We start from the raw sequence: 13,895 nt of genomic DNA on the forward strand, positions 1-13,895 counted from the left end.
CTCGCTCCACGCGCCACCACCCACCGTTGTTTAAAACACAAGCTATGCTGTTTGCATAAGGAATGAAGTAGCTTTTCAAAACTGCGAACAAGCGGTGGGTGGGGCCTTGAACTTTGATGGTCTTTTTTATATGAAACGTGGGGCAGGAATAGGATAAGCTCTACGCTTCAAGTTATATCTTTTACCGAGAAATGGTGGTGGTGTCGTTGGGCTGCTATCATTTTGAAAGACAAGTAATTGTCACGCTTTCAATTAATTAAAAAGCTTGATTTGTCTGGCAATGGCATAAAATGGGAGTTTTTGGACTTGTATAATGGTTAATAGTTGTATAGCATTCTCGGTAGAAAGCATTGTCAAAAGTTGTTTCGGGTGCACCACTCTAACCTTTTCTTTTATTTCTTTACTATTTTAAATATAAATACATAAAATTGACTTTATATTCAACTTGAAAAGAGGTTTAAATGGTTAATAGTTCAATAAAAAAATTTATGTGTATTTAAAAAAACTAATAGGTTTAAGTCTCTTTTTAGATGTTAATAAAGATAGCTATTAAAAATCTTATTTAATAAAAAAATTTAAGATTATAAGAAATTAATTAAGATATATGTGCACCACAATCATAAAATAAAAAAGCCTCGAAATGGCTGAGTTAAATTAGCTGAACGTAACATGTTAGCGATGATGGAGCAGTAGGATTGGAGGTTAAAAAAGTAAAAGGAGTGTTTTGAATTCTTTTGGAAAAAAGTGAAACCCAAAAGCAATTTATTTTGCGTTTTAAATCATTACAACCACGCTCCAATCATACATTTACAAACTAACACCTTCATTTTTTTTATTGTTTTAATTTCCTAATTCTTACATTATCTAATCTTATGTGTGTCGTATGCCCATTCCCATAATTATATTAAGTACAGATTTGCAGAGACTTCAACGTATTCTGCTGCAAATCTTCCACCTTCAATTTAATTTTGTTGTTTGTATAAGAAATAAAAATACCTAATTTTCTTGTTTTGTCGTTGTATTTATACTTGTATTATTGTTTCTTTCCCATGACATATTTTGCCATCTTTAAAATATAATAAATACATTTATGGATATTGAATGGCACAACCTGCTAAACAATTATGCAAAGATAACATTGTTGTAAATATATTATAATTTATTTTATTTTTCAAATTTTTATATTAAAAACAATTGATCAACAATAAAAAATTACAGTCATTAAATTTTAAAATTAATTTGAAATATAAGTTTTTGTCTATTGATTAAGTTAGGAAGAGTAATTTAAAAAAAAAAAAAATGAGTTAATGGCTTTTTTCTCACCCAAATAATGGCTTAACGACACTTTTTCACTTACAAATTTTTAAAATATCACTTTTTTAATTCTGTCATCGTTGCGACACCATTATTCTTTTTCTTGATTATCACTCACTAAAACCCTTCAAATCCTATTTTCGCATACCTCGTCAATCGCCAACAATCGAGAGATTAAGGTTTGTGAAATCGCTTTTCCCAAGTCAAATTTAGATCAATCCCAACCACTAGAACCCAATCTTTCACAACCAAAACACTCATCGATCTCTCATCATCAAAAGCCCCAACAGCTTGTACCGAGTTTGTTCTTTGTTTGCTGTTGGAATATAAATTTAGATAATAAAATGATATTTTAAAAGTCTATGGATAGAAAAGCACATTAAGTCATTAATTGGATGGGTAAAAGTCGTTAACTCCTTTTCAAAAAAAAAAATGTTACTCCCATGTCGAGTCATCAACTTCTAAGTTTTAGATTGTATTGAATTAAAGGTTAATAATAGGTGTTTAATTATTTTATCTCTTAAGAAATATAAATCCCATTTTTAAAATCGTGACACAAAGATATTTAGTTAAAATCACAAATCAAAAAGACATATTTAATGTTGACAACTTAATAAGTCTCTATTTCGTTAAATTAAAATAATAAATATGAATGGATGAAAATTTAATCAAGTACAGAAGCCATCCCAGGCATACAGAAACCATTAAAATTGCTTGTAATTGAACTTGTCGAAGATGTATTTCAGGGTCCAAAAACAATGAATTTGAATTTTGAAATTAATAATAGTATGGCTAAATTTAGAAGACCGACGTTAGAAAAAATAAAGGAAATATATATATATATTTTAATTGGAAAGGCAAGATGAATTATCAATCACTGAGCAATTTGGGTTTTGAATTAAAAAAAAAAGGGTAATTTGATCCTGAAAATTTAGAATATAATTTTCCAAAGGTAATAAAAGTGAAATACAAAATATTTTAAGAAATACCACTGAGTACAAGAGTCTCTCAAGTTCGAATCCTCTTGATGGAAAAAAAAAAAAAAAAAAATATATATATATAACATGATCTCCTAAATTCAAGTCCCCTTAAAGGTAAAAAAGAAAAACAAGAGGAGGATCTAACATAGTCTTCCAAGTTCGAGTCCCCATAGTTATTAATAGAAATGACCACTAGAGTTCTTACCCAACTGATAGTTTCAGAGTTTTAAGGAATTAGTTGATGTACGCGTAAATTGACCCGAACATCTAAGTCATAAAACAAAAAAAATGTGTGTTACCAAATCCTAAAAAGATACCTATAAAATTATTGAAAGAGTCGTTGATCTTTAGTCACTCAGCGTTATATAAAATCACATGAAGATCATTTTGTTTATACGAATTTGCTAAGCTAACACTTCGACATTCAAGTCTCTACAAATCAACTTACGTTTGTCAATATACAAGAATCTCGCGGTTTGTAGAGAAAGTATGTGTACTTGTATTTTGTCGTGTTACATTATTATAAAGTTATATTATTTAAAAAAAATATATATATTGAAGATTTGGATGGATTGAATATCCCATTCCTGGAAGACAGGCAAATACAACATTAATAGATATTTTAAAATGCATAACCACCATGTCTTAGAGTTGTTAGACCACCACTTTTATCATATATAATTATATATATGAACATTTATATATTTTTATTTTTTATTATTGCTTATATATCCTCATTTAAATGCACTTGTAAATTATAATATCCATCAAAATTAACTAACTCATGTGAAATTATAACCTCCATCTCATCATTACACTGCTAATTTTATTTTATTTTTTATCATTGGAGTTTTTAAATCACTTTATATATACCTCAACTAATCTTGGAAACCCATTGAACACTCTATAAACTTAATGTTATAAAAAATTAATAAAAAGAGCAAAAGTTTTTTTTACCGCAAATCAACCCTTGAGATTTAATAGTTGCTACTTCACTGGCTTCTTTTAGGTATTTGTCTTTCTTAAATCATTCCTTTTTACCTCAAATGTCATAACACTTATTAATGCATTTCCAAATAAATAAAAATAATAAAGCATGAAAACGTTTCAGTAAAGTGATTTTTTTTCTTTCTATTGTTATATTTCCTTCACTTTATATAAATGATTAAAATAATACATTTATATAAAGTAAAGTTTAATACTGTAATTATAAAAATTAAGATATAAAACTTTTATGTAATAATAAAAAGATCTAATAATGTTTTGTTTATAAGTAAGTTATATAATAAGATAAAAATTTTACAAAATTTATATAAAATGACAACTCTATTCCTTATTTTTTATCTGTTTGTATGAATTGATTATATAAGTCAGTTACAAAAGTAACATTGTTAAAAAAGATCAGTTTGGCAAGAGTATTGCAATATTGCGTAACTAAAATGTAGTTCCATAACAAAAGTTCACATTAAATGGAAAGGTGTAATACAATAATAATACTAAGCATTTTATATGTGCACAATAATGATAATTATTAACTTACACTTCGTCTTTTGAAAAAACCTATCCCTAACCCTTTCTCTACAACCTAAAAGCAAACACACATACTCAAACTCAAAGCTTTAAGTTATGGATTTAAACACGGACCAACCACCATTCTGGTCACAACCCATCACCTCCATGCCTCGCCGCCGCTCATCGGCTCCTTTTCTCCCTCTTCCTATTCTCATCGTACTCTTACCCATCATCGCTTTACTTATCCTCTTTTTTGCTCTCCCTCCATTTCTAACTATAACTTCGCAAATTATTAGACCTTATGGTACTGTTAAGAAAGGCTGGGACTCCCTCAATATTGTCCTCGTCTTGTTCGCGATTCTCTGTGGCATCTTCGCCAGAAGAAACGACGATGGATCAAACACCGACAACAACGTTAACGATGTTTCAAATATTCCGGATGGTTTGGACAAGAACGTCAGCCAGCCTCATTCGAAACCATGGTTTGGCGATCACTTTTCGAATACGAAAATTTACGATCGCCCTATAAGCACACCGGTAACCGGCACGAGCCGGTTGAGGAGGAGCAGTAGCTCGTACCCAGATCTGAGACAAGACGGCTTATGGGAAACCGGCGAAGATCGGTACCGGTTCTTTGATGACTTCGATGTACAAAACAGATATCGTTCACATGTCGATGGACTAGATAATAATTCTGCTCAACAAGTACTGCGAAGAACAAGAAGTGATTTTGAAGAATACTCTCAAGTTAAGGTAGTACCATTGGATACCTTTGTAATTCGTTCTTCACACATGTCACCTCCAAAGTCGCCCACGCCGCCTCCACCACCACCACCACCACCACCACCACCACCTCCGCCACCTGTGGTTCGTCACGGGCCTAGAAGAACATATCAAACTGTAGGACTTAAAGAAAGGAACGTCGAGTGTGATGTTCATACCAACAAAGTTAAATCGCCGCCTCCAGCTGCACCACCACCCCCACCGCCACCGCTACCGGGGGCACCTCCTCCTCCTCCACCACCCGTGCAAATGGGGTATAGATCGGAGCACAAGTATGTGAAAATTGAACGCAGAAAAAGTAATGCAACAAAGGAGATTAAGATGGTTTTCGCTTCATTGTATAATCAAAGAAAAAGAATAAAGAAGAAACACAGGACAAATAATACAGAAGAGTACGGTAAGTCTGTTCATTCGCCACCTGAACCACCTCAATATTCAAGCGTACCGCCACCATCCCGACCGCCTCCGCCACCTCCAGTCCCTCCACATCCTTCATTGGTCTTTCAAAACCTATTCAAAAAGAGCAGCAAGAGCAAAAAAGTCCATTCAGTCCCTCCACCAGCTCCACCGCCACCTCCACCACCGCGTTCAACGAAGAGAAGGAGCCAGGCTCCGCCTCCTCCACCAGCGCCACAAACACTGCCACCGCAGCCTCCGAGGAGGCGAAATGGGGCCACAAGCGGCAAGCCACCGTTACCGACAAGAGTAAACAATTCGTACAGCGAGAATCCTAATAGTAGGAACCAATCCCCGTTAATTCCGGTGCCGCCGCCACCACTCCCGTTTAAAATGCCGGAATGTAGGTTTGTGGTACGCGGGGATTTCGTTAGCTTACATAGTGGTCGCAACTCTCAGTGCGGCTCTCCTGACTTGGAGAAGGTTGATAATGATGTTTCGTCAACTAAGGAGTCAACGGATGAGAAAGTCAAAGTGATGGACGGTGAAGATGGACTTGGGTCAGTGTTCTGTCCGAGTCCTGATGTTAACATTAAGGCTGACACCTTCATTGCGAGGCTGAGGGATGGGTGGAGACTTGAGAAGATGAATTCGTTGAGAGAGAAGCGGAAAATGGGCTCAGGCCCAGGACCAAGCCCAGATCCGTTACAGATATGAGAAGCCCAAATTCAAGGAAAGTGAAGTTGCGTACAATTCCTCAAATTTTTTTCTTTGGGTAATGGTTTGATTTGATATGGTTAGTATAAACACACAAAATTAACATATACTACATGGGTTTTTCTCCTTAAGCGAGATTTTACGGGGAATATAATTTTGGTCACATATTGGAATGACCATAAATGATTAGCTGATGAGTGTTCCAATCAGGCAAAGATTAATATTGCATGCAATATATTATAGAGAATATTAAGGGCTCTCAATGTGGGTTTTTTATTTTCACCAATTGGAGCTCTTTGTAAGATTTGAATTGTTTGATTGTATTTGGGCTCTAATGATGGTTTTTTTTGTTCATATATTGGAGCCTTTAGCTGAGATTGTGAGGATTGTTGTTACATTTTATATTATAGACAATGTATAGGTATGCACTACAATGACATGGGTCTCCAAGTGTGGTTTTTTTTTTTTTTTTATTTCCTCTTGGAGCTCCTTTTAGAAGATGAGAGTTTGGATTTTAATAAAACAATTTTATCGTTTGATGTTAATGATAAAAAGTTATTTGGACCTTTTCATGTATTTCTACCATACACCCTAATCCAAGCGAAAATGACAAAACGATTCCAAGGAGAAAATTAATAAAGAAAGGAAGTTGAGTATGTCTAGCTTCATTTCAACATAAATATAGAAATGAGAATGAATCTCTTTCCAGGTCCTATTTGTATTCAGAGCGATGTGGATTGATTTGATGCACCATTCTACTTAAACATAGCCAACCTCCAAACTTAAGATAAATAATAGCCTCAACCAGGCCACTTCATCATTAAAAACTACAAAACTTTTCTGAAATAGTACTTCCGATATTATGTGTAGAATAAACCATCATTCTTTCTCAATTTAACACAGTTGTGGAATTTTCAAAATCATGTGTTCTTTTATATTTAATTTAAATATATATATTTTTATAAATACGAGTTTATTTTGAATAATTTTGATTGATTTTATCTAAAGAAATTACTTAATTATTAAAAAAAAATAAAAAATAAAAGAAAGAGGGTTGGTTCTTATAAACTTTGTTAAACTACGGGCCATACGGCCCATACTTTAAAAAGCCCAATAAAGGCCCAAATTTCAACTCCACTTCAAAACCTCCCGGTTTCACTCTGTAGCCAACATTAAACACTCCAAGAATCTCCCAAAAAAAGACCCCCAAATTCTTGTAGGGTTCAATTTCTACACCAAATCGATGAAACTTGCAGGCCTAAAATCTGTAGAGAACGCACACGACGAGTCTGTGTGGGCGGCCACATGGGTGCCTGCCACCGAAACTCGACCGGCTCTCTTGCTCACCGGGTCCTTAGACGAGTCCGTCAAATTGTGGCGGCCCGACGAGCTGGAGCTGGAGCGGACCAACACCGGCCACTGTTTAGGCGTGGTTTCAGTGGCTGCACACCCTTCCGGTGTTATAGCTGCCTCAGCTTCTCTCGACAGCTTCGTTCGTGTCTTCGATGTTGATACCAACGCCACTATTGCTACTCTCGAAGCTCCTCCCTCTGAAGTTTGGCAAATGCAGTTCGATCCCAAGGTAACCACTAATGTGCTAAGTTTTGGATATTTTGTTTTAAGATTTTTGGTTTAATTTATATGCGGGTAAGTGATCGAGCTATTGAAGTCTTTGTTTTAGTAGGTTTTAATTCAATTGAAGCGCTAAATTCACTAGGTTGGTTTTATAAAACCCGATTCAAAGTTACTAAATTCACAGCATTTCACTAATTACCATTACTGTCGAACAATTTTAAAGAAAATAGGAATAAAAAATTTACTGGATATCCATGTAGTTTACCTGGAAGATGTTCTTTGTTTTGTGTTTGCGCGGGAAATAAATAACTTATGAATTGGTTGCTGATGGCATTAGGAGGCTTGATGGAGATGTAGTTTAGACATTGATGTTTGGATGTCTGTTTATATTCATAATGTTCTATATATGTTTCTTGTTATTGGTTTATCATAGAAATCTCATTTTTCCGGAAAAACTTATTCATCCACATACAGTTTCTGGAAAAATGAGTGTTGCTTGCTAGGCTAGGAGGCTTCTCTAGTTTTTTATTTTCCCACTGTAGCACTAATCTGTTCAGTAATGAGGGGAAATACATTTTACAGTATTGTTAGCAAATTATTAATCTTGTGAAGATAGCTTCTTGGAAGCAAAATCTTTGTATTTTTTTGCTTGTGAGTTGCAATATTTATCTATTGGAATGTTTTCTGGAAATTTTATGTTAAGAATACTATTATTATGGATGAGTATTTTCCTGTCATCAGATTCAGTCTTCCAGTGGAACATATCAGACTTAAATATATGATGCATTTTAACAGAATTCTATTACTGGAGTGTTTGATTCATTAGTCGGGAAGGCACACTCACTGGCTGATGTATCTTTTGTTTATGGTATGCATGTTTTCTCTTTTGAAACCTGTGCTGTGTGTCTGTGCATGAGTATGAGTGTACAATGAAAATTTAATGGTTTTGGACTCAGTGTTTAAGGGTAGTATATCCTGAAAACCATTCACAGTTTTATTTAGTTGTCGCATTTTTTTTTTGGTTGATAGGGAACAAACTGTAACTTGTATGTTAATATATATATATTTTTTTTTGCTTGGAAACAATATTTAGGCTTGTCCACAATGCATGAGTATTTCATGTTTTCATTTTCAGAATGTCATAGGATCAACTGGTACAGTTTGCCAACATTACAACTATAATAATTTCTTATGTCCACAGTTTACTGCATTGACAGATCCATCTTCATTGTTGTGACATCCTTTGTAACTATTGATGCCTTGACTCTGATGATTACTATGACTCTATGAGGCAAGAGTTAAGCTCAAAACAGTTTGTTCACTGAAAAATGTAGGTCATTTTGACTGTCAAAACTACTTCTAGTGTCCAATATGCACAGACCTCTCACAGTCCTTTCTATGCTGTATAAATTGAGTTCTTATCTCAAAGTGTATATGTTAAAGAGTGATTGGCTCTGTGAACTTGCCAAAAACATATGCTGCCATAGAAACATCACTGAATAAAAGGGGTGCTCTTTGTCTTGTGCAAACCAGTTGATGAGAGGGGAAAGCTTATGTTTTCATTTTATAACAAGTCATGCTAACTGTAGCTCCATTCAGGGCACCACACTTGCAGTTGCTGGAGGGGGTAGTGCATCAATCAAGCTTTGGGACACTGCCACATGGAAATTGGTTGCCACCCTTTCAATTCCTCGACCAGAAGGACCCAAGCCCTCAGATAAAAGCAGCAGCAAGAAGTTTGTTCTATCGGTTGCATGGAGTCCTGATGGCAGAAGACTTGCTTGTGGTTCAATGGATGGCACTATTTCTGTTTTTGATGTAGCCCGCTTTAAATTCCTGCACCATCTGGAAGGCCATTTCATGCCAGTTCGTTCTCTTGTATATTCTCCCAGTGATCCACGTGTTCTCTTCTCTGCATCAGATGACGCTCATGTGCACATGTATGATGCTGAGGGGAAAAGTCTGGTCGGGGCTATGTCTGGTCATGCTAGTTGGGTATTGAGTGTGGATGCAAGCCCAGATGGAGCAGCCATTGCGACAGGATCAAGTGATAGAACTGTAAGGCTTTGGGATCTTGGCATGAGAGCCGCTGTGCAGACAATGAGCAACCATACAGACCAGGTTTGGGGAGTGTCGTTTAGACCACCGGGAGGTACTAGTGTTCGGGCAGGACGGCTTGCTAGTGTGTCAGATGACAAAAGCATATCACTCTATGGTTACTCCTGAAGATAATGGCATCTCTGGAGTATTAGGAATTTGCTTCTGTTAGAGATGTTAATGCTTGTTGTTCTTAATCTCATTGGTCTCATGAGATTAATTTAATTTTAGGCCTTTCCTGGTCGTCTGTTTAAATTAATTTGTGGTTAGACAAGACAGGTTATTTATAAAATGGAACTTGATACTGTAAGAATCAATCATGCATGTAAGACTTTGTAGCTATTTTTTGATTAAATACATCTGCAATTTCAATGGGTACAAGAGTACTGAAAGTTCTTCCTAATCGTCCTATTTGACCAATTTGTTGTTTCCCAACGGCCATCAACGGAGAAAAATCCTTGAAGAAGCAGACTACACAGCAATGTCGTAGTAAAACAATTGTGGTAGTGAACTTGCACGCCAGTCACCACAGCAAATTCCTCTCCTATAAAAAACACATCATGTCCTTCGAAGTTGGTCAAAAGCAATAATTTTAACATCCTTTCGGGGCCTCAACGTCGAGCTTGGGTGGCTAACTAGCTATGGCGTAGACGATACATGTTGGGAAGCTGATGCATGAGATGATATTTAGTAACCATGCACCCGCACCCTCACCAAAATTAGTTATCTTGATGACATTAAAGCAGGCCACTCCTGTGTCCCTTTATACTTGTATTGATTTTGAATGTTAAAAATAAGTAGAAACCCCAACACCAACAGATGTACTACTATTTTGTTTGCTTGGGGAAAAGGTAGACTGACGGGTTGCAATAGAGAATAAAAATGCTATATTAGGAGTGGTTTATATATAAGAATAGTGCTAGGAGGCCCATTTAGACCACTGCATGCACGATCAGAACTTTAGGAAATCTTTCTCCATCACTAAACCCATAGACAGCGTGGTCTTTGGTAAATTTAGAAGAACATTTTGATCCTTATAAGTCAATATGTGATATTTTAACAAGAATTATTAGAATGTGTTATTTCAGTTAACTCCCTCCAATAGTCCAATGGGAGTATTTTCACTAAAGCCAGGCAAAATCATAAAAAATCCATTAAGTTTCTGGTCATTGACTGCCAAAATGCTGTAGCAAACAAAATATGTGAGCTTTTATTCATAAACAATAAAGAATAGGTGATTGCAACGACTATTCATCCATCTAGAAAAAGGCTACTTATAATTCAAAAGAACTCCTTGTCCCTTAAAGATGATTTCTACTCACCCAATCCTTAAATAAACAAACAAAGCAAACTGGTACAACATGCATCAACAAAATTTAAACCAAACATAAAGTTAGAATACAAAGATTTTGACTTAAAATATCCACCTACTACTTTGAAGCATGATTTCCCAAATAATTTTTCAACACATCCATTACAGCCCCGAAATCTGCCTTCACTTGCATAGGTGGATTAGCAAACCTTCAAGCCATATCCTTGATCTCCTTTGAATGATACTCAACCTTACTCTGGGTAAACTTCAACCCATGAGCTGTACTAACCACCACCGTCCGATCAGTGGGGCTGATAACCCCGCTATTCCTAAGCTTAACCAAAGCTGTCAAAGCCACTCCAGTATGAGGACATATAAACATCCCAGTGGAATCAGCTTGAGCCATTGCATCCATCAACTCCTCTTCAATGGCTTCCTCAACAATCTCATTACAATTTCCAATGTATAAACTGCTCTATCTATGGACACCGGATCACCTATCTGAATAGCGGATGCAAATGTGGTATTAGCTTTCACAGATTTAAAATCCTTCCACCCCGACTTGTAATACAAGTAAAGCGGATTAGCATTGGCGGCCTGTGCACAAACAAGCCTTGGCATTCTATCTACAAGTCCTAATTCATGGCACATCTTGAAACCTTTATAAAAGGCATAAATGTTACCTAAATTCCCACCTGGTACAATTACCCAATCAGGCACCTGCCAATCAAACTGCTGCAATATTTCTATTGCAGCAGTTTTTTGACCTTCAAGCCTTAAACTATTCAAAGAATTCGCCAAATATATCGGCAATTCAGATGTAACTTCTCGAATCAATTTCATACACCCGTCAAAATCAGTATCAATACTCAACACAAACGCGCCATTTGCGATTGGTTGAACCAATTGCGCTATTGAAATCTTATTTGCAGGTAAAAATACAATCGAAGGAATACCTGCCGAAGCACAGTACGCGGAGAGAGCAGCTGACGTGTCTCCCGTGGAAGCGCAACCCACTCCGACGAGGGGTCGTTTCATTTTCCGTAGTCTGTTCACTTGGCTGACCAAAACGGTCATTCCCAAATCTTTGAAACTGCCCGTGTGGCTAATTCCACAATGTTTTACCCATAAGTCGTTCATGCCTAAAAACTGTTTTCCGAAACGCTCTGCCCAGAAAAGGTTGGAGTTGCCTTCAAATGCCGAGACGATGTCATCCGGGTCGATCTCGGGTAGGACCCACTCTTTCTTGCTCCACACTCCCGACCCGTAAGGCCACGTGGTCTTCCCCACGCGTGAATCGAAGAGGTCTCTCCAGTAGGCGCCGTCGTACTTCTTTAAAGCTTCCATGTCGTGCAGGACATCGAGTAGGCCACCCGAACGGCTCCGGTACACAATCTCGTCGAGCGAGTAGCACTCGGGCGAGTCGGGACCCACGTTGAACGGGACGTATTTGGCGGAGAAAGTGTTCTTCGAAGAGGAGCGGTGTCGGCGCGCCTCGTCGCGGATGTTCTCATCGGCGGGGCGACGGGTCTTGGAAAGCACCGGCGAAGGAGGGGAGTTGGTGTTGTTGTTGGAGCTGTTAGTAGTGGAGGAGGGATTGGATGTGGATGAGGTGCAGGAGATTAGAGTGGGTGGACGGTGTGTGATGCGATGATTGTTGTGATGAAATGATCTGATTTTGGGCTTGGGATGGAACAATGAACAGGATGCCATGTCTGTAAAAAGAGGCTCTACTAAACCAAGGAAACAGGTGAAGCTTTGTTCGGTGATACTGGTCTTAAAGGCAGCTTAGTAGTTATTGCAGCCTTTAGACGCAGTCGTTTTGGAAAACTTGTCTTAATTAGCATTTTCAGCACGTGCTGCTTAAAAGCTGACTTTTAGTATATGTCTTTATCTTTGCAATCCACTTTAAGACGGCGTTCAAATATAAGATAATGATTTATATATTTACAGTAAAATATGAATCAATAATAGAAATTATAATATATTTATAAATATAGAGATTTGTTACTATGTGTCTTGAGTGAAAAGATTATGGAAATCTTATAATAATACATTTATTTGTTTAAAAAGAAGATGAAGAAACACATTTTCATGGATTTGTATAATCCAAATCCAAAATTTGTTTATTTAAAAACGATGGTGAATGAATGCTTGGTTCTCTTGTGAGGCGGCATATGAGCAAATGTGGTTTGGTTTCTTGGTTCCATAAGACCAAGAGAAAATCTGTTAGCATATTTTGTTCCCTTTTTTAATTTAACGATTGTATTTATAAGATCTTACATCGATATTATTCTATTCAATATTTTACCCCAGGGAATAAACCCTTACTTTTTCTCTTTTAATTTAAAGTCTTTTTTTTTTTTTGTGAAAAAAAAAAAAGAAAAAGAAAAACTTTAAAGTTAGAATGAACGGGTGCGTTGAGGCTGCGGCTTAGCCTTGGACTAAAATATCATCGGAAGGTTTAACCAGTCTGGGCTGAGGGCCTTACTGGGCTATACTCCCTGTCGATCAGATTGTTGGGGAAGTATAGTTTTACTTCTACTTCCTCTCCTTTAATCCTCTTTGTAGTTTGTAATACACTCCCAAGAAGTTTTTCTTATTAAAACAATTAAGAAATAGGAAGAGAGTGAAATACACATCAACATATTGCAAACTATTTTTTTTTTTTTTTTTTAGAGAAATAAGAATCTTAGATATAATTAAAAGGTACATTTTATTGATGAAAGACTTGTCATATTTATTCTTGTCTTTAAATAATAATAAATTATTTAAAAAACTATTGTGGCTACATTTTGCCCTGTTTGTGATAAATATGAGATGCAGTGATTGGTTTTAAAAAAACTTTACCCTTCAAGTTTAGTAAAATCAATTTGGCCCCCAAATTCTAAAAAGTGCCGTTTTCTTCCTAAATATTCAACATAGTAATTCACTAATTCACCCAAAGCCAAGTAGCCAACAAACGTCACGTAAAAAGCTAAAAGATGGAAGGCGAAATTGTTAAATCACATTTGAAGGTCAAAGATACCTCACCCTCACCATCATTTATGGCTTCCGTTTGGGGTTGAATTTGCGGTGATAAATGGGTTATATGTAATTTTGTTTGTTTGCTTATTTTGCCATATAAAGGAGGGTTGAGTGATTTCATCTAGTTTTGGGTCGAATCAGGGCATTTTAGTCTTTTACATTGTTTCGTTTAATTTTAGTAA

At 36.3% G+C, this 13,895-nt stretch overlaps 3 protein-coding genes across 3 annotated transcripts; 2 read left to right on the top strand and 1 right to left on the bottom strand.

Annotated features, from left to right (window-relative positions):
- The first annotated feature begins 3,813 nt into the window (after nucleotides 1-3,813).
- LOC116113661 (serine/arginine repetitive matrix protein 1) lies at nucleotides 3,814-6,202 on the top strand. The gene has a single exon (XM_031399819.1). The coding sequence runs from the start codon at nucleotides 3,921-3,923 to the stop codon at nucleotides 5,700-5,702; it is 1,782 nt and encodes a 593-aa protein (XP_031255679.1). The 5' UTR covers nucleotides 3,814-3,920; the 3' UTR covers nucleotides 5,703-6,202.
- A 667-nt stretch (nucleotides 6,203-6,869) lies between these two features.
- LOC116113693 (WD repeat-containing protein VIP3) lies at nucleotides 6,870-9,746 on the top strand. The gene is made up of 2 exons (XM_031399852.1): nucleotides 6,870-7,284; nucleotides 8,877-9,746. The coding sequence occupies exons 1-2, from the start codon at nucleotides 6,946-6,948 to the stop codon at nucleotides 9,501-9,503; spliced, it is 966 nt and encodes a 321-aa protein (XP_031255712.1). The 5' UTR covers nucleotides 6,870-6,945; the 3' UTR covers nucleotides 9,504-9,746.
- Nucleotides 9,747-10,632: 886 nt separating this feature from the next.
- Nucleotides 10,633-12,455, bottom strand: LOC116113692 (threonine synthase 1, chloroplastic). Its single transcript, XM_031399851.1, is given in 2 exon segments — nucleotides 10,633-11,142; nucleotides 11,145-12,455. Coding segments are annotated over 2 exon segments (1,593 nt in total). The 5' UTR covers nucleotides 12,400-12,455; the 3' UTR covers nucleotides 10,633-10,804.
- Nucleotides 12,456-13,895: the final 1,440 nt, after the last annotated feature.

This window comes from Pistacia vera, unplaced genomic scaffold (genome assembly GCF_008641045.1).
Source record: "Pistacia vera cultivar Batoury unplaced genomic scaffold, PisVer_v2 Contig688, whole genome shotgun sequence".
Lineage (NCBI taxonomy): Eukaryota > Viridiplantae > Streptophyta > Magnoliopsida > Sapindales > Anacardiaceae > Pistacia > Pistacia vera.

Excerpts from the sequence above, each read along its gene's own strand:
- LOC116113661 (XM_031399819.1), top strand. The coding sequence starts at position 3,921 with ATGGATTTAAACACGGACCAACCACCATTCTGGTCACAACCCATCACC.
- LOC116113693 (XM_031399852.1), top strand. The coding sequence starts at position 6,946 with ATGAAACTTGCAGGCCTAAAATCTGTAGAGAACGCACACGACGAGTCT. Across the intron at positions 7,285-8,876 it reads AAATGCAGTTCGATCCCAAG|GGCACCACACTTGCAGTTGC; the intron begins GTAACCACTAAT and ends AGCTCCATTCAG.